The sequence below is a fragment of the Pleurodeles waltl genome, chromosome 2_2 (genome assembly GCF_031143425.1).
Source record: "Pleurodeles waltl isolate 20211129_DDA chromosome 2_2, aPleWal1.hap1.20221129, whole genome shotgun sequence".
NCBI classification, from domain to species: domain Eukaryota; kingdom Metazoa; phylum Chordata; class Amphibia; order Caudata; family Salamandridae; genus Pleurodeles; species Pleurodeles waltl.
In genome coordinates this window covers 1,038,696,915-1,038,717,168 of record NC_090439.1, presented here as the reverse complement: position 1 = coordinate 1,038,717,168, position 20,254 = coordinate 1,038,696,915, and the positions used below count along the sequence as shown (strand labels likewise).

Below are 20,254 nucleotides of genomic sequence, written 5' to 3'. Positions count from 1 at the left end.
CAAACTATGTGCACTTCTAGATTTTCTCATATCTTTCACTTTCTTCTTCACCTTTAAAAATATCAAATTGCCTGCTTCACGTAGAATTTCGGCCAAGCGTACACCACCAAATTCCATACATCAGAGACAAAGTCTTCTTCCAGTTCATAAAAGCCTGGCTGCATATGGCACCAAGTATATAAAAGGAGAGAATGTATAAATGTTTTCTACTGCGTCCAACAACAGTACTATGCATGCAACAATGAACTAATCATCATTTTGATATGCAGTTAAAGACATTGGTTAGGAATCCAGCTACAAAAGGGCAAGATACTATTGAAAAAAACTCAATTCTGTGCGTGCATCGATAATGACTGCACACTGAGATGCTAAGCAGTGTCACAACAGCATCTATTTCTGCTTCAAAACTCAGCCCAAAACAGGATTCACCAGAACGGCAATTTCATACTTATGCGCTCAAATAATTGACAGGATAGTCTCTGAGAGGATACTATAAAAATCCAGCACAACAGCAAGGAACTCTTTGCCATCGTCAAAGAACTCACCAAGCCCAAATCCAGCACCATCGACCCTCCACACTCCCAAGACCTCTGCAACTCCCTCTCCAACTATTTTCACCACAACATCGCAGACATACACGACAGCTTCACATCGTCATCACCCACCATCACCACCACCAACACAACCAACACCACTACACCCTGCTGCACCATCCTACTGAACACCTGGACCCCCACCAACGACAATTAAATCAGCAAAACCATGAACTCCATCCACTCACGCTCCCCAACAGACCCCTGCCCCCACCACATTTTCAACAAGGCCAGCCAAATCATTGTTCCCTAGCTCCGTGCTGTCATCAACAGTCCCTTCGACACCCCATCCTTCGCAGACGTTTGGAAGCACGCCAAAGTCAACGCTCTTCTCAAAAAACCCAAAGAAGACCCGGAAGACCTCACAAACTACAGACCCATCTCTCTTCTCCCCTTTCCTGCAAAGCACGCACAACTGTCTCGCTTCTTAGAAAAAAACAACATACTCGACGCCTCCCAGTCTGGATTCAGCAAGAACCACAACACTGAGACCGCCCTCATCGCCTGCACAGACGACATCAGGACCAGAGTGGACAAGGGCAAGACTGTCGCCCTCATCCTCCTAGACCTCGCTGCAGCTTTTGACACTGTATGTCACCAAACCCTCCGCGCACGCCTTTTTGACGCCGGAATTCACCACAAGGCCCTGGACTGGCTCCCCTCCTTCCTCTCCGAAAGAACCCAAAGAGTTTGCCTTCCTCCTTTCTGGTCTACAGCCAACAAGATCATCTGTGGGGTCCCCCAAGGATCCTCCCTCAGCCCCACCCTCTTCAACATCTACTTGGCTCCTCTCGCCAACATCCTCCACCCCCACGGCATCACCATCATTTTATACGCCGAGGACACCCAGCTCATCTTCTCCCTCACCAGGAACCCAGCCACCGCCAAGATTCCGGACTCCTTGACATCGCCAAATGGATGACAGCAAGCCACCTCAAATTAAACTCAAACAAAACAGAGATCATCATCTTCGGCCCCAATAAGACAGCATGGAACGACTCCTGGTGGCCCACCAACCTCGGACCACCCCCAACACCCACCTACGCAACCTTGGCATCGTTCTGGGCTCATCTCTCTCCATGACCCAGCAAATCAACGCAATATCCTTCTCCTGCTTCAACACACTTTGCATGCTATGCAAGACTTTCAAATGGATTCCTTTAGAAACAAGAAGAACAGTCACCTACACCCTCATTAGTAGCAGACTGGACTACGGATCACAGCCAAGCTTCAAAGAAAACTCCAGAGAATCCAGAACGCAGCCGCATATCCCACCCTCAACCTCCCTATCCACGAACACATATCCACCCACCTCAGATCCCTACACTGGTTGCCCATCAACAAAAGGATCATTTTCAAAGTCCTCGTCCACCCTCACAAAGCCCTCCATGACACTGGACCAGCCTACCTCAACGAACGAGTAAACTTCCACATACCAACTCAACAGCTCTGCTCTGCCGACCTCGCCCTCGCTACAATCCCCCGCATCCAACGCACCAACTCCGGCAGCAGATCCTTCTCCCACCTCGCCGCCAAGACCTAGAACTCCCTCCCCACCAACCTACGCAAGACCCAGGACCTCCTAACCTTCAGAAAGCACCTTAAAACATGGCTTTTTTGAGCAGTAACCGGCATCTCCCCTCCTCCACCCCCCCCAGCGCCTTGAGACCCTACCAGGTGAGTAGTGCGCTTAAGAAACTATTTGATTGATTGATTGACTGATTGAAAAAAGAAAGAGATATCTGGTTAAAAAAGGTCAGAAATTAGGTACATGATCTATTAAAAATAAGCTTGTCACTGTGTGAGCGCGTCTGGCCTTATTTGGTCTTTTATAGTTTAATTGATAAAGGGACGCGTTAGAGGTTCGAAGGACCGTTTGACTCAGTTAAGAGTGACTTACTATGGTCACAAACCTTATGCATCACAAAATTACCAAATAACACATCAAATTGTCATCACATTTAGTAAAAAAATTTAGTCAGTAAGTTCACACATGATGACCTATGTGGCCATGAATAACCACACCTTTTTAGTAAAGTTAGAAAATGTATTTCCCTATATTAACAAAGCTAAAGTCACGTAAAGCAATTTCAGTATTAGCTGATAGACATACATGAACAACACAGGTTGACCAAAATGGTGAAAGAATCTTAATTTCATGAATGCATTTAGCATCAGACATTCAATGGCTACTACACAAATTATTATCAACAATATCTGGACTAGTGATGTAGCACACATTTAGCTATTGACAGTTGAACAGAATCCTTGTTTAATTTGATTGTAGCACACAAACATGCTAACTAACCTTCTATTTCGAAGTGCATGTTGGGATTCATGCAAAAAGCAAAAATCTGCCAAAAGCTCATTTGAAAAAGCATCTAGCTAAGGCTCTAGCAAAATATAGCAGTTGGTACCTAGAACAGAAAGACAAAATCTGCAACAGAAAATAGAATTACATCTTATTATATCTCTCCTTAATGGGTCAGCAAGCAGAGACTTCTTCGTCAGCTGGGCATCCGTCTAGTCTACATTCACAGTAAGGGAAAGTGAAGGGGATTGGCTCAGCCACAGTGGGCTCTAAGTTAGCCGAACCAAATCAAAAGGACATCAAGTAATGTATGCACTGCACTCCTTGCCAAAGGTAGTCGGGTATATTAGAATTGCACAAAGTTTTTTCTCATGTTGTCTTTGGTCAGAATATCGGCTGTTCACAGTTGAACCAATAATTATTGATTCTCAAATCGGTGATATAGTTAGACAGTCTTTCACATGATGTTGATTGGCTCCTCATCTCCTGTTCCTATCACCAGCTCCGTTAGGTTAACTTTTTAGTTGCAATTTACACTTTTGTCAGTGAGTCCATTGTTGGATCCTAAGAACATTTGCTTCTCATGCGTCAATGCCATATAAGTAACATAAAAAGTTACACTAGACTACAGTGACAAGTCTCATGAGAAAGTTAAGATATCATCTAATGAATGTTGCAACATTACAAACTATTTGGTCAACACTGTGTGTACAAAGGACAAATAAACAACAAACATTTCTCCATGCATCAGAAAAACAATTTTGAGCATTTATTAAAGCCATGAAACTTAGCATGAGTCCTATTCGAATAGGTCTAAAATTCTCAAACAGTCTATGCGAAATAAGTTTAAACAAATATCTATTAATTATACATCAATATGGTCTACTCGTACATTTTATTCACTTCTGTACACTACTTTAACAGTTAGTGACATTTATTTTCTAATGTTGCACGTGTGATGGTGGTCAGTTTGGTGGGCACATTTTCCAAAAACACTCATTTTCTCTATGTTAACCTAAAAGATGTAAAATTCTTAGTCATTTAATAATGCAAATTTATTATTGATTAGTACAGCTTTCACAACTGTAAGTACTAATCTAGAGAAAGAGTTGTCTTAAAAAGATGCAAATAAGTATTCAAATAAAGAAGTGTTTAGAAGGTTCCCCCAATAACCTTATACTACCTAATTTAAATCTGCTTTTTGAGGTCCCAAAGTGGTGCAAAGACTGGATGCAATTAATTACTGCTAGAGGAGTTGGATTATTATTGCGGGCAGCCCGATGTCTGTATTTGTTGGCAAGCAATGGGTATATAAACAAGGGAATGGTATGTGGCCTCTTTGAGTGCCAGAAACTATATAAGACGAAGAACTCACATTCTTGAAAGTGCATGTAGAACCAACTTGACAATGGGTACATGAGACATTTAGTACTGACTAGCGATGGATGTCTGTTGGTAAGGTGATCCCTCCCTTTCCTATGTTGTTGATTGGTTTCTTTGTGAACTTGACATATTGGCACACTTGGCTGTGATCAAAGAGAAATACATAGCACATATTTAACAAAATTAAGTTACACGAAGCTCTTGTCTGGGAGGCGAACTGGTGTGCGGTGGTAGAGTTTGGTTGGGTGTGGTATGAGCAATGGTGGTAAAATTCAGATCTGTAACTTTCCTGATCCCCATTATCCGTAATCCCAGACAATACATCAAATGGTCTGGCGGAACTGCAAAGAGTTCTGATTAAAACAATTTCCCCTAGAGCAAGTAATTTTCATGGGCTGGCAAACCGAAATGCACAGCTAACAGGCATGCAATATGTCAATCCCAGTACTGCATTTTCCTTTCAAGTATAATTTGATTTCACCACAGTCCACTTCACAGCTTCATTGCAAATCGTAGCTCTGTAATGCCGAGATCTTAAGGGCATAATCTTATAAAGGCTTATTCTGTGCAAAAAATAAATTGGGAAATGTGTGATTGATTCCGAGTTTCGTTCACCGGTCTCAGCAAAGAAATGACACAGCGGATGCTCCTGTCATGTTAACAAGTTTCAAGTGGCAATCAAAGGATCGGCTTTTTTAAGCAGTTTTGGGAAACATCGTTTGTAGATGGCTACAAAAAGATCTTTACGTTTAAAAAAATAAAATAATAATTCAAACATTTTCAATTTGAATGTAAAACCCCTCATATATTTTCAAAAGAATGTCTTTTCAGCTAGCAAAGCTAGCATACTCGCAGTACTGTCAGGCGGCGTTTGATGTGTCAAATTTACAGTGAAATCCTTCCATGTCCTCATTCGCATCGTCTCTTAACTCAAAGCCCACAGTGGTTGCATTGTTTGTGAAAAGGACCTATCATTGGGAATTAAAACGTGCACCGTAAAACTTTCTTTATATGATTAAAATAGTTATCCACACATCTCTTTTATAGGATGTTTGTTGTCAGTACTTCAAGTTCAAAGTTAGACTACTATGAAATTCACTCAATTGATAGGTGTGGTGCCAGTGTTAGAGAGCACTGCTGCTAGGACCTGGAAAGCGCATCCACCTAACTTACTTTTTTAGGGTTGAGCGCAAAGCTCTCCGTCCCTGGTGTAATCTCTCTGTGGGTTGGTAACCACGCCCTAGTCAAGCCCATCAGGTTGGTTGGTTTGTGGGCTTGCCTTTTAAAATTAGCTTGATTTAATTAGTGAAAGGCATGCCTACGTCATGCCTTTTCCGGTGTTTAGCTTACCTCGTGCCCACAGGTAAACTACTGAAAATATACGAGGCTCTGTATTTTCAGTGTGGTTTCTGCACTATTTTTTCTCTTTGTTTCACAGGCAGTGCGATCTCGCTGGGCAGTAGTCAAGCACTTTGCATGACATCGACCCTTTTACATGGATAATTGCACTTTTGCTGGTTACATGGATAATGGCTATTTTTGCCGATACATTTCACTGCAAGCGAAGTTCTGTTTCCTTTTGTGTATTTGCTTTGCGCTCATGGTGACCGTCTCGCTTATGTGAAACTGTTTTACTTTTCAGTTTATGTGGCAAGAAAAGTCTGGTTAGGAGTTTACAAAGCTAATAGCTTTACCTTGAGTAAACGTGGGACCCATTACATTACAAATGCTTGACTTGTTTCTGAGATCATGAAAAGCCATGAAGATGCTGATCATAGAGCTCTTATTGTATAGGAAAGCAAGAGTTTCTAACCTTTAGGTTAAATTAACAACAGCTGTTTTCCAAAACATCATGCAGCTGTTTAGAGTTGGCACCTTGTTCTAACCCTGAATGGCATGTCTCTAATTGTATGCCCATTTAAACAAGAAAATGCAACCCACGCTTCTGCTCCAGTGGCGTAACGAAACATGAGGTGGCCCCCCTGCACGCTTCATGGAGGGCCCCCCTCTGGACTCAATCAGGGGCTAGCAGGCCAGGGTACTGTGCTGAGGGTTCCCCTCAAGCTTGTGCGCCCCCTTGCACTGCTGGGCTGCGAGGGCCTTTGTTACACCACTAACCTGCCCATCAAAGACTGTGAGCTAATTGTAGAGGCTACTGGTAAGTCAACATTAGAATCCTGACCTGACCTGTACACTGGGCTCCTTATCAACTTCAGTTACCACAAATTGGAGCTTTAGGAGTTATATGGGGAGTGGGAGCCTTTCTGTAAATCTCGGATCGCCCTCCCCATTTAGAGGTGAATGAAGCACAAGGTGTCCACCAAAAAATCCTCACCTACCACCTCCTGTGGAAACTCCTGATTTGGATGCCCATCTGCCACTTAGTTGCAAAATTATAGGGCAGGGATATTGTCAGTAGATTTCTTTGCCTAGGACCACTACATGGAAATCCAGCAATAGATCCTTTGTACCTAGAGAAGTTGACCTGCACATTGGGACCATTTTTTTTTTTTTTTTTTTTTTAAATCTCCTTCTTATTCTTAAAAAAACATTAATGTTAGCTAATTGGGGCCAAAGTAACATAGTGCCCACTCAGCAAGCTGTTAGGCCTTCAGAGCAACCTTTGCATCAGCAGTTCCTCTGAAGACTTAGAGTTCCCTGCCAGGTACTTGGAGTTATCTAAAAGCACACTTCACTGAATCAAGAAAGCTCAGCAGCCTCCAATGGTTTTCCTAAATTCTTGGATAGTCAGAAGACATAAAGGCACTGATTGCTGCACTGTCACAGCAAGAGAGAGTGAGAATTTCTTAATCAAGAAGTGGAGGCCTCGGTTATGCACTGCTCTATATATACTCCATGTAAAGAATTTGAATGTAACTCTTTCCGATATAAGTTACCAGTACAGTCATTACAGAGGGGGAAACATAAAGCCACAGCTTTTAAGATGTTTATTTGTGGGGACTAATGAAGTATAAGGACGACTAGATAACTGTAAGATATATGTAAATAGAAATGGTTGAAAATAACATAAATACCAAAGAGGCCTTTAAAGTTTAAAGTTAGTGCATCTATCCACGATAAGGAATAAGTTAACTGGCCCAACACACACGGACACTTGGTGAGAACTCTTACAAAAAAGAGGTTGCGATAAACCTTTAGATGGCTTGGCACAGACATAGGAGTAGGAGCCTTGTTTAGTCCTGTGAGGTTTGTTACAAAGTGAATATGTCCATGAATACACAAGCGTCCACTTAAGCCTATAGTAACTCCAAATACTTTAGAGATGGATTTTATGAGTCCTTTTATATGATTGATAACATGTATCTTATGATAATAATACATGTTAATGGCTCAAAATGGTTTAATTGGAAATTCATATCAATCAATCAATCAGGAATTTGTAAAGCGCACTAATCACCTGTGAGAGTCTCAAGGCGCTGAGGAGGGGAAGGAGGAAAAGGGGAGGTGGGGAGGTGCTGCTACTGCTCGAACAGCCAGGTCTTGATAATTTTCCTGAAACTAAGGAGGTCTTTGGTCTGGCACAGGTGGGTGGCAAGAGTGTTCCACATTTTGGTGGCGAGGAGCGAGAATGATCTACCGCCGGTTGTAGTTCTGCAGACGCATGGGACGGTTGCGAGGGCGAGGTCGGCGGAGCGGAGATGCTGGGTCGGAGTGTAGAAGGAGAGTCGTCTGTTGAGGTATTCTGGTCTGGTGTTGTGCAGTGCTTTGTGAGCGTGGGTGAGGAGTTTGAAGGTGATTCTCTTGTTGATTAGGAGCCAGTGCAGGTTTTTCAGGTGGTCTGTGATGTGGCAGTGGCAGGGAATGTCCAGGATGAGGTGTGCGGATGCGTTCTGTATGAGTTGCAGCCTCTTCCTTAGTTTGGCTGTGGTTCCTGCGTAGAGGGCATTGCCATAGTCCGGCTTGCTGCTTACGAGGGCTTGTGTGACTGTTCTTCTGGTTTTGGTGGGTATCCATTTGTAGATCTTTCGGAGCATGCGGATGGTGAAGATGGCTTTAACCTGCTGGTCATGGACAGTGAGGGGTCCAAGATGAATCCTAGGTTGTGTGTGTGGTCGGTGGGAGTTGGAGTGGTTCCGATAGTGGCAGGCCACTAGGAGTCATCCCATGCGGAGGGGGTGGAGCCAAAGATGAGGACTTATAGGACGTTAATAGACAAACCATCATCAAATTATTAATGTAACATTCATTAGGGAAGAATTTCCTGTAAGAATTAGTGAAAATGGTGTTCAGTTCACATCTCTTGAGATTAAATAATCTTTACAGCTTCTGGAGTCTAACACAGATGTACAGCCCTAAATCACTTGCAGGGATGTGTTTTAGAGAGAGTCAAATTAATTGTAAAATAATTTTATACAATGAACACTAGCTTCTAATTTTATTGTTTGTGATGCTCTAGAACAGGGCCAGCTTTAGTTCTGGTGAGGCCCAGTAAAACAGTCATTTTATACATCCACCCCCATGACCTCTTCCTCGAATTCCCTAACTACCACCAGGCAAAAGTGTCCCATATCTCTCAATAACCCCTCTCTCAATATATTCAATTTATTTTAAAGCACTAGTGAAGGCTGGCTTTACTAATAAGAATGTATATCTATCCAAACAAACCTTTTTAGCAACATTAAGTACATGAAAGACTGGGTAAAAAAACATAACGTCCTAACCTATTTTATACACTGTGCGTGCAGCTTTTGATGACATTAGGTAACAGTCATTTTTTAGGGTCGAGCCTGTGTCGCATGCGCATGCGTATCGCTAGCGAGACGCTTTAGGTATTAGAAAAGGGCTCAGCGCCCCGTCGACGTCGCATCAGTGTCTTTCATTGGCAAGTTGGCTTGCCTGTTAGAATCCGCTTCTTTTGATTAGTGGAAGGCACGCATACGTCACGCCTTTTCCTTGGTTAGCCGTCCTCGAGCGCTTCCGACCAAGTATGGAAAACATGCGAGGCTCGCTGGGGTTGTGGACTACTTTTTCTCTGTTTTCGGAGCGCGGTCTCGCTGGGCAGAAGTTGAGCGATTCGTTAATTGCACTTTTGCCGGTTACGATCATAATTGCACTTTGTGTGAACTGTACAGCGCGATCAGGCTGTTTTTTTCTTTTAATGCAGGGAAAATCCGGTTGGGAGTTTACAACTGTGAACAGTTGTAACTCCGACAAATGCGAGACCCTAGTGCATTGCAAATGCTTGTCTATGTTAGCAATGCACGTAACAAAACAATCTCTGTTACAAAAGCAGTAATCCACTTACCTATCCACAAAATATACAGATCTGTGAGCTGCATGGTACCTGTTAACTCTTTTCACTACTTTATGGCCAGTCTAAACTGTCTCTAGGAACAACCCCGATCTCTCTCTAGAGACAGGTGCTTTTAGGTTTTACATTAATCACAAGAGCTATCTCGGTATTTTTATTGCTCCATGAATCTGGGAAGCACAAGGAACTCAGCAGCAGGTGTTTTTAAATCTGAGTTTTTTCTAAACACAGCGACCCCTTCCCCTCCCCAGGTCAGCGTGCTGTGGCTGTGCTGCCGCACCAGTCGCACTGCCCTAAATCCGACCCTCCTCTAGAGTCTGTGTCTTGGGTGAAAAGAACAACGCCACAGCCAGTCATTAATGAAACATCTTTTCACGCGCTTCGAGGAGCACAGGCTTTTGTGCTCCTTGTGGATGTAGTTAAGATATGAATGTAGCAGGAAAGCAAATGCCGTGATTAGTAGAATAAGTGACATTGCTGAAGAATATATTTAAAAAAAATAACAAATGTGACAAATATAAGTTCTAATGGGAGAAAACGCATGTACATTTAAAAACCAAAGTTAAACTGGGCATAAAAGACCTATCAAAGAATTCTAAGGGGAATCGAAATATTACAAGACATGTAAACATATCAACATATTTGGCATGAATTCTCTTTGTAATGATGATGGAAATTTGTGGAATCTCGATTGTGTGTGGACGAAGTCTACTAGCTCTAGCAGTAAGGATAAGATAAAGAACAGTACATGTGCGAGGACATTACATCCCAATATGCACCCTGAAAGCACTGCAGCTTTTGTAACAGCAACAAGGGGAAATATAAATGTATCCGCAACTTCTCCATAGTTGAACGGTTTTCAGGTAGCAGAAGCTAGCATCAAGACTACATTATTTACGTTGGCGTCTTCAAAGTTTAGTAACCATGACTACCACCCGACTCATTAACTTTATGCCTATGAAAATGGAAATTCCTAACTCTGCTGGCCAGATACCAGTTAAGCACAGAGAGACTTCGCTTTCCAGGATTAATCTGTAGAAGTATTTTTTGAAGATTTTGGGGGTCATTCCGACCCTGGCGGTAAAAACCGCCAGGGTCGGGGTCCGCGGGAGCACCGCCAACAGGCTGGCGGTGCTCCTTTGGGCATTCTGACCGCGGCGGTACAGCCGTGGCCAGAAACGGAAAGTCGGCGGTGTACCGCCGACTTTCCGCTGCCCATGGGAATCCTCCATGGCGCCGCCATGGGGATTCCGACCCCCATACCGCCATCCTGTTACCGCCAGGAACAGGATGGCGGTATGGGGTGTCGTGGGGCCCCTGGCATGGGCCAATGGCATGGGCACTGCAGGGGCCCCCGTAAGAGGGCCCCACTTTGAATTTCAGTGTCTGCTTAGCAGACACTGAAATTCGCAACGGGTGCTACTGCACCGGTCGCACACCTTCCACTACGCCAGCTCCATTCGGAGCCGGCTTCATCGTGGAAGGGTGTTTCCCACTGGGCTGGCGGGCGGCCTTTTGGCAGTCGCCCGCCAGCCCAGTGGGAAACCCAGAATGATCACCGCGGTCTTTTGACCGCGGTACGGTCTTATGGCGGTTCCCGCTTGGCGGGCGGCTCCCGCCGCCCGCCATGGCTGGAATGACCCCCTTTGTGTCATCTAATCATCAGACAAGAAGGAAAGTAGACAAAATTGTATGCTCTTCTTAATGCAAAAATGAACAGTGAGTTATGTGTTTGTGAATGGTGTGCTCTGCAATTCACAAGTTTCTAAGTGCTGTTAAAATGGTTATCAAGCTTAATGCTGATCAATTACAATGATCTCCCAATGATGGAAGGCTTAGTTGTCCATGCTGGCATTCTAATTTGTGACATGTAGATCACATCAATTGCCAGTAGTGAGAATCAGCTTATGGAGTCAACTAAGCTTGTCAACTAATGAACCAGCCAGCATCACTGCAGATGATGAACTACTCTGACTGGCCCACACGCATCTGTGTTATAGGGGAGACTTTCTCAAAAGCCCCTAGAATGCACTGGTGGACTTGGCAATCTCGGCAGGGTCTTACCCAGAGTTTTTTCCTTCCTCCCCTGGTTTTTGCGGAATTTATTTTGTTGGCCTTAGGACTCTGTGCCCTTTACCACTGCTAACCAGTGCTAAAGTGCTTGTGCACTCTCATTAAAACATGGTAGAATTGCCTTATACCAAAACAGCATATTTGTTTAAAAAGTTGGACATATAATTTTAGGTTTTACATGTCATGGTTTTGAGAAAATGCTTACATTAATTTTTCACTACTGCAAGGCCTACCTCCCCCATTGGAGAGTATTGGAGTTACCATGTTACATTTAATAATCTTTAATTTTTAAATGGGAGCAGGTAAGCAGTTCACATTTGGTGCCTTTGGAATTGTAATGAAAAATCCTAACATGATGAATTCAGATTTTAATTGCAATTTTGAAAATGTCCTTTTTAAAAGTTGACATTTTCCTTCCTTAGCCATTTGGTGCCTGTAGCCTGTCTCTGGGCCACATGACTGAATATAGTTGACAGTTGGGCTTTATTTATTCCTCCTAGACGCACTAGAGAGCTTGGCTGCGCCTGGATGGGCTATCACTGGCAGATGGGAGGGAAGCGATGGGCATAGCCCCACTTTCACTCAAATAGGCTGTGCCCTGCCTCTGTACAAAGGGCTGCATACGCCTTGTAGTTGGTCTGGAGCCAGGACAAGGAAGGCAGAGCACCTGAGCACTTCAAGGACATATCTCAAGAAGCTTCTCCCTACTTCAAAGACACAACTGTGTATAAACACCAACATTTCAGTACACTTCTGGATCTATGGAAACTCTGCCAGGAAGAAGGACTCCTGTGCTGCTGAAAGGACTGCCACTCTGCTGCTCTGAAGGACTGCTGCCCTGCTGTGCTGACCTGCTTCCCTCTTGCCTGAGTGAGAAGGGCTGGGTGTGCATCCGTTGAGCCCAGCACTACCAGAGTGACTCCAAGGGCTAGTTGGCTGGCCTGTTGACTTGAGCTTCAGAGACAGAATGCTCCAAAATCTCAACCCCAGCTGCTGGACTCAGCCATCTGTGAGTCTACCCTGCCAAGTGGTGCCACCCCAGCGATGGATCTTTGGAAATGGGGATAAGGTGCGCTGCCAGCCCCTGTGGATCTAGCAGAGCCAACGCATCTTCGCTGCTGTGCAGTGCAACCCCGATCAGGACCAACTCACTGCTGTTGCTATGTGGATTGGTACCACTGCACAGTCCCCCATTGCAGTCCATTGCCCTATTTGAACTGCCTCTTTGTGACACATCCTTGGCGCAGGCCCACTCATCCCTTATGAACTGCAGCCTCTATGATAACGCTGGACTCCATCATAGCCTGCAAGCTCCTCCGAACTGGTGCAACACCCTGACTGCTGAACTCCTCCTTAATGCTGGACTTTGCACCACAAACTCGCGCCAACGGGATCCTCAATGATAATGTAGAACTTCTTACTGCAGCCTTTGCCCACCTCAGAACCAACACATTGATTTGGCTGTGTCACAGACACTCTAGATGTATGGGATGCGAGACGGTGTCAAAAGCTGTGGATAAATCAAGGAGAATCAAGGCTTCCTACTTCCCCATATCCCCCGCAAGCTTAATGGTGTCTGCAACCTCTAACAGAGTAGTTTCGGTGCTAAAACATGTGAAGGTTAAAGCAGCTTGTTCTGCTTAAAAAAGCCCAAAAGTTGGCAGTTGATAAGCTTTTCTAAGAGCTTAGCAAAGGACGGCAGCAAGGAGATCAGTCTAAAATTGGGAAGGTTAGATTTGTCTGCAGAAGGATTTTTTTTTAAAGAGGAAGCAAGTTGGCCTGTTTCCAGAAGCTGGGGACTGTCCGCATCTGAATGGTCATGTTTAGAAGATGATTTAAGGAGAAGTTGATTGCTGTGCTGTTGTAAACAAGAATATGGGGAGGGCATGTATCATCGTGGAAACCTGACTTGCAAGCTCTTATGGGCCTGAACAGACTCCTCCAGGGAGATGGATGCAAACTCCTGCAGGGAGTGAGACACAGTTGTTGGAGGAATCTCCCACAGAACATTAGGTCCAAAACTAACCACCGGGTCAGAGTTGCCAGAATGCACTGAGTCTACAATAGTTAACAATTTGAAATACCTCACTAGGTTTTTTGTGAGAGTCTGCAATCTGGACTGTAAAGAAGTCTGCTTGGGCTTTCTTGATTGTGCAATGATAGTTGTTTTACAGCTTATTTTGTCCTAAGGAGAAAGAATTTTCTCCACCCTCTTTTTTTTGCATTGTTTTTATTGCTAATTGAGCTTATCGTTAAACCAGGGAGCATGCTGCTGTTTATCCCTGGCGGGAGCCTCTCTGGGTTTAATGAGGGCAATGATGTTGGCTGTATGTATAAGCCAGGCATTGACTGACAGAGCATCAGCGTCAATATATCCTCTTGTGTGGCGCATACTCACTTAGGGAAAGGCTACACTCTGATGGAGAGACTGCAACTCAGTTACTACGAGATAGAGAGAGTCAAGTCCAAGGTCCACAAGGACCCCGTTCCACCCTCCATTTAAAGTGTATAAAGGCAGGGTCAGACCATCCATTGTCCTTGGAGTCCAAAACTGCAACTTGGCCTTTAGAGAAAATGGGGCACAGGATATGGCCTGCTATCTGGGCGAACTGAGCCAGGAATTGTTACATATCCCAGGAAGACATGTTTTCCAATACAAGGCAACCATATGGGTCTTAAGCTATTTTAGCATGTGGTTGGGCATGAACTCATCATGAGAGGATAGGAATTCACCAGCATGATAGGAGAGAGGAGGGATAAACAAGAACCCTAGTCAGTGATTTGTTTGCAGAGAGTGTAATGCAAAAACCCATTGATTCCACCTCGTGGAGCTCCTTCATGTTTAAGGTAGCACAGTTAAGGGAGTGTTTGTAGGCAATTGCAATACCACCCCCTCTTTTGTCACAGTACAACATAGAATAGCCAGCCAGGATGGCTAAAGCTACACCGCGGCTGAGCTATAACAGCACAACTTTACACAAGAGAGGCCAATAGACACTACTCTCATTTACACGAGTAAAATTATCTTGTCAAGGAACCACATAAAATGGTAAGCTACCACAAGACTCAAGGGGCCTTTTTCTTAAAGTGCCCAGCTGACCAGTGGATCTGGGCATGGACTGGAGCTTACTGTTGGCCTCTGCTTGATACACTGAGAGTCTCTAAGTGCCCTCCCCTGAGGTCCTGAAGCCTTAGAAGTGCACTGCTATGGCTATTTGGCTCCTAGAATAAGTATTGAAACTTTGCAACCAGGGTTTCGTCATGGTCAGCCTCAAATCATCCCTTGAATCCCATTCTACACCTTCCGGAGAGTATCATTTGGGCCTTGCTATTTCTACTTAAAACTTTAGAAATTTGTATCTCTGATTCCCCTTATTGGATTCTTGTTATTTTGGTGTGCTTTTATTAAATGTTAATATATATTTGCCGTTCACTTTAGAATTCTTATTGTTGGGTGTGTTTTGACTTTATTACTGTTTTGGTACTGCATCAGTACATTGCCCTAGTTAAGCCTGTCTGCTCCGTAGCATAGCTACCAGCTATAACTTTAGTGGAAAGAGTTGTGATTATTCCCAGGTGTGAGCAATCACCCACCCCAATTACTATTCAAATTTCCTACAGGCACTGAGAGATCCACTTTCGACATAATGTTGGGAGAGCATACTTTTGTCCAAAGCACACGTTCGGTCTTCTGAGAGTTAGTCTTCAGTTTGTTAAAGTTATAATTAAAGGCCTGAAGATATATCATTTTGTTTACATCTTTATATAGGTTTGTTGTAACCAAGAAATATGAGCACGTGATTAGGCTATGAGCTACCTTGCAATCAGTAAGTTTGTGTGACCATCTTTCCCATGCCTTGATGTCTGAAGTGTAAAACAGGAGGTCAGTGTTGATATCCCGTATGTTAGATTGAAATGAGTTTGAGAACAGAGTCATTAGGTGAACAGAGAACATATTGGTTTTAAATTTCTTTGTTATAAGGTTACCGGTGAGGATAGAAAACTACAACTTAATCATGATTGCATGTACTTCCTCTCCCTCTGATATTCACCATTCTTACATGCAGCAACATTAGGTGCATTGTACTTCCACTATATCTTTCAAGTCTCATGCATATCAGCCAATATATTTTATATAGGTTATTCTACAAACAACACCCTTTCAAGCATGTGCTTTGAAGCCTGCGTCTAGGCTCTCCATGCATTTTGAAGCATTAGATTACTTAAAGGAGTATGAAATGTTACATAAATTATAATCATATTTATTTATATAGCTCTTACTACCCCTGATGAGGTATTAAAGCTCTTTTTGGTGAGTAGCCTGCTACTTCAGAACCCAAAGTATATTATTGATGGATTAATATAAGGAACTATAGGATGTTAATTTGAGCGGTGGGCAGGTGAGTCTGTTAGTTTGATGGAATAGGATAAAGGAGGGATAGAGGAGGTAGAGTCTGAAAAGTGTTATTTGGGAGATAACAGTAGTAGAAACTGTGGTCTGGGATGAGTCAAAGGAGGGTTAGAGGAGGGAAAAGTCTAGAAAGGTTTATTTGGGAGATGGTAGTAGAACAGTGTGGTTTGGGATAGGTCAGAGAGCGGAGGTAGAGGATATATTAGTAGTGAACCTGAAAGAGTTGAAGGTTTTTTTTTTACACATGAGGATTTTAATTCTGGTAGTGATCTTTTGATGTGTCCCTCCTAGGAATATTCAGAGCTCTGGATTCACCACACTGACACAGCAATGTGGCCAAGGCCTCAGGATTTCTGATTGATGAAAATGTGTTGCCAATGTAGGTACCACAAATAACCAAAAATGCAGGGTATTACTTTGATAATACTGTCTACAGTCTGCTAGCGCACCTGGTCCTTAGTAAGTAAACTTACAAGGGGACATGTATAGGTCGATGAACCTTTTGGATCGTATGGAGTATCCTAGTCATGTAGTGACTACTAAAATCAGAAATCAACATAACCAATCTTCAACATAATATTAAAAATAACTATAGCATCTATTCATGAGTAACCACAACACAGTGGAAAGTTAAAACTATTTTATTTCCCTATTGATTACAATACTAAATCAATGAGTTAGGCCAAACTTTATTCAATCATCTCAGTATTAGTTCATTAATGAACATCAATAACATAATTAAATCAGAAACTTGAAGAATCATATGCTTGAATACTCCTACATAAGCTAATAAAAGATTTCCAGCATCAACTAGCAGGGTTCAGCAGTTAGCTCCTCAGTCATTTGTCACCGCCAATGTCACCCCTAAGAGCCTACCTAACCCAGATTAGCATTAGCATGTGGGACTTCATGCAAAACAATTTTGGAAAAAATAAATTTGGAAAAACATCTAAGTGAAAATCTATAAAAAGCAGCTCAGTTGGTACCTAGAAGAAAAGGCACAAGTTAATCAGTCACATTTGTATAGCTTCCTATCCACAGAATGGATCAGCAACAAAGTCAGTCTTTATCTTCAGGTCATTAATTGATCAACTACGCATCAGGCTCTCAAGAGTTTAAGCCCAACGACAGAATCTCAAACAGCCTCTCCTGATGTCATCAATTCTTCCCTCGCGTCTGAAGTTTTAGCTCCTTGTCATGACTTTTTATTAGGGTCTCCCAGTCCATCCCCCTCATTCCCAATTGGTCAGTCAGTCAACAGATGTGACTTTAACCTATAATACTTGTTTACCAAATCTACAAATTTTAATATCAGTTCTTTCACAAGATGTGGAATGGTCCACTATACAATGTCCTCATCATCCGGCTCTTCAGGTATCGAAATTGTTGCATGTTCCTCTTCAGTCAGTGCCTCCATTGTTCAAGTCCTGGGAAAGTACATTTAGCCTACTCTACACATAATTGTATCAAATTGTCTTCATCATCTCCTGTCCGCCGGTACATTGCAGAAAATTTCTAGCTAAGCAACTTTAACTACGGGTGGATCAAGGACGGGTCATACATCCAGCTTCTTGCAAAGCGGTTAATATTTTAGCTCTGTGTGCGAGGCCTGGGAAGACTAGGCCTTAAATTCAGTTAAGTTAGCACTACAAGTTAATACAAACATAGGTTATACATTGCGACATGACATATTACTACATTATTCTTATACATTCTCATTATTTCACACAGTTTTAGTTATTTAATACAATATCATAGAAATGGCTGACAATCCCCGAGGGCACATTTTTAAACGTGCACATTATTTTTTCTAGGATTAATTTCTCTACAAGCTTTTCATTATTCAAAACACGTAAACATAATTAATAATTTTCTAATTAGCATATCTGCTTCAGCAAGTCCAAGCCACAAACATGTCTGATTGTCTGCTCTGAGGAGGAAATAAAAGTAGGCCTAAGCAATGTAATGGTTCACGTCAGAACAACATTTGAAAAAACAATGCCCATGGTAAACCTCTTCAGTTAGAGAAACTACTTCAGCTTCCAGACTTCACAGGTGAGTTGTAATGCTTTTAAAATATAAGCAAGTTTTGGCTTCTGGACTTCCCAAGATGGCTCAGAGGTAGCAGGAGAGATATAACTCTATTCTTGTCTAGCGAATGTTCCAGTTCCTTAAGGACGTGGATCTTAATTTAACAGCATTCGCAAACTGGTTGGATGGATAGGTGGAGAAGCTTCTCCTGGGTCACTACTCATGAACGGGCACTTGGGTTCGAAGAAAACATCAACTCAAGAGGGAAGGCTCTAGATAAGGAATTGAAGGATTAACAAGCTAAAAGGCAATTTAGATGGAGTGCTTGAAACATCACTGGGTTTGGTCCCTGGTTAGCAAAACCTGTCTTTTTTTGCCGTCGCTTTGTTTCATTGGTTTGCAAATATCCTGGTTTAAAAGATGTTGTTTTCAAAAACTAGACAAAACGTGCTCGTCCCATAAGTGCGATCCATAACGTCTGTATCCTCCTGCAATTGTCCTTTTTACGTTCCTTGCTTCTCTAGATTTGTTGCTCACGTTCGTCATGCGTTTTTATTTTATTGTGCGCGGGAGCGTGGCCATAACGTAATGCAAAGTGATTGGTCCTGCTGCAAAAGTTGGGGAGGCTTCCTGAAATGTCACCTGGCTAGCTGCCTAACAAATATACGATGGCGTTTGGCTACATGCGTGCCATGTGAGGGATGCGCCACCCCTCCCCCCGCAACGCAGAGCTTCAGAGGAAGGGGGTGTGTTTACTGTATTTTTATGTGCCGTATGTGGAATTTGTTTTCTGCGTACGGATGCGTAACTTGCTATACTGTGTGTTTTTTATTTGCTTGGTACTGATTTGCCATTAAATGTGTGTATTTTACCAAACATAGAAGCTCGCCCATTAGGTCCTTTATTGCCTAAAACATTACAACAGCAGTCTCTCTGAGCCAGATTCGTTGAACTAGCACTTTTAGATTGTGAGTTCTCATATACTTACATGCAGCTGATTATTATAAGCGATTATTCTGTGAATATGAAAGTAACTCCATAGGTGCGCACAGTATATTTCAGGCCAGACAGCCGTCACTCCTCCACCATCTCTCACTGGACTCAGTAGCAACATCCGAGGGTGGGGCCATGTTTGGTTAACGGCAGGCGGTTGTTTTCCAAGTTACTGAAAGTGTGCTGGTATTTTTATCACTTGCCTCTTCTATGAAAGTCTGACATCTGAATAACACAGTCTTGTGCTTCTCCTGTGGATTTGTGTTCAGGTAATGAATCTGATGCTGAATTTGAAAATAGTTCAAAGGAAGATGAGAAAGAAAGGACATCAAAGAAGCTGCGAATGCAGAGAACAGAGAAAGTTTCATCCACGAGGGAATCCGATCAAATTCCAGGAGCTAAGAAGCCTATCATCTCGGTTGTTTTGACAGCTCATGAAGCTATTCCAGGTAATAACTGTATCTCTGTATAAAAAAACATTTTTTTTTTTATATTTTCTCACAGTAGTACATCTGTTCAAATTCAGTTTGTCGCAATACCCTTTCATTGGCGCTGGAACAGTTTTAAGGCTGGAGATGCTGGCCAGTGACATCAACTCACTAAAGATTCAGGGTTGTGAAAAATCCAAATGCTGTTGAAAGAGCAAGTGTTTTAGTGCACGGGTGGAATAGTATGAGGTGCAAAAGTTGACTTTGAAATTCATGCTAACAAAAATATATCTAAAATTTTAAATAAAATGTGGAGTGTAGGTTATTGTCCTGAAATTTGCACTTTTATCATGATTCCAACTTGTAAGAAACGACCACATGTTTGCCCAGCACAAATTGTGTCTGGTAAAACTTGGTAATGTTTGGGGAAATACTACAATATACGGAATTTTGCAGCTAATGAGGGTCGTGTTATTAGCATGTTATTCCTCATTTTGAGGTGCAGGACTCAAACTTGCTTGTTAATCCCACCCATGGTAAATAGCACACCAAATTTTACCGGGCAATATTACTTTTTTTAAATATCGTGAGCTTCATAATAGCATCACTATGTTTAAATGCTGCTAAGATTCTTTGTAATTACCTGAAAAAGTTTGGTTCGTAAATCATGTAGATGTGTTTTATTTACATATGTATTAGAACACATTGACATACTTTAGCCTTCTGCTTTCACACTCTTCTGCGCACCATCAAGGGTGT

At 42.7% G+C, this 20,254-nt stretch overlaps 1 protein-coding gene across 2 annotated transcripts in view; it reads left to right on the top strand.

Annotated features, from left to right (window-relative positions):
- ZFAT (zinc finger and AT-hook domain containing) overlaps positions 1-20,254 on the top strand; it is a 645,246-nt gene that overhangs the window by 129,828 nt on the left and 495,164 nt on the right. For both annotated transcript variants that reach the window (XM_069220790.1, XM_069220791.1), the window contains exon 4: positions 19,337-19,516. In XM_069220790.1, coding sequence (XP_069076891.1) covers positions 19,337-19,516 — 180 coding nt within the window. The remainder of the gene's footprint in view (positions 1-19,336; positions 19,517-20,254) is intronic.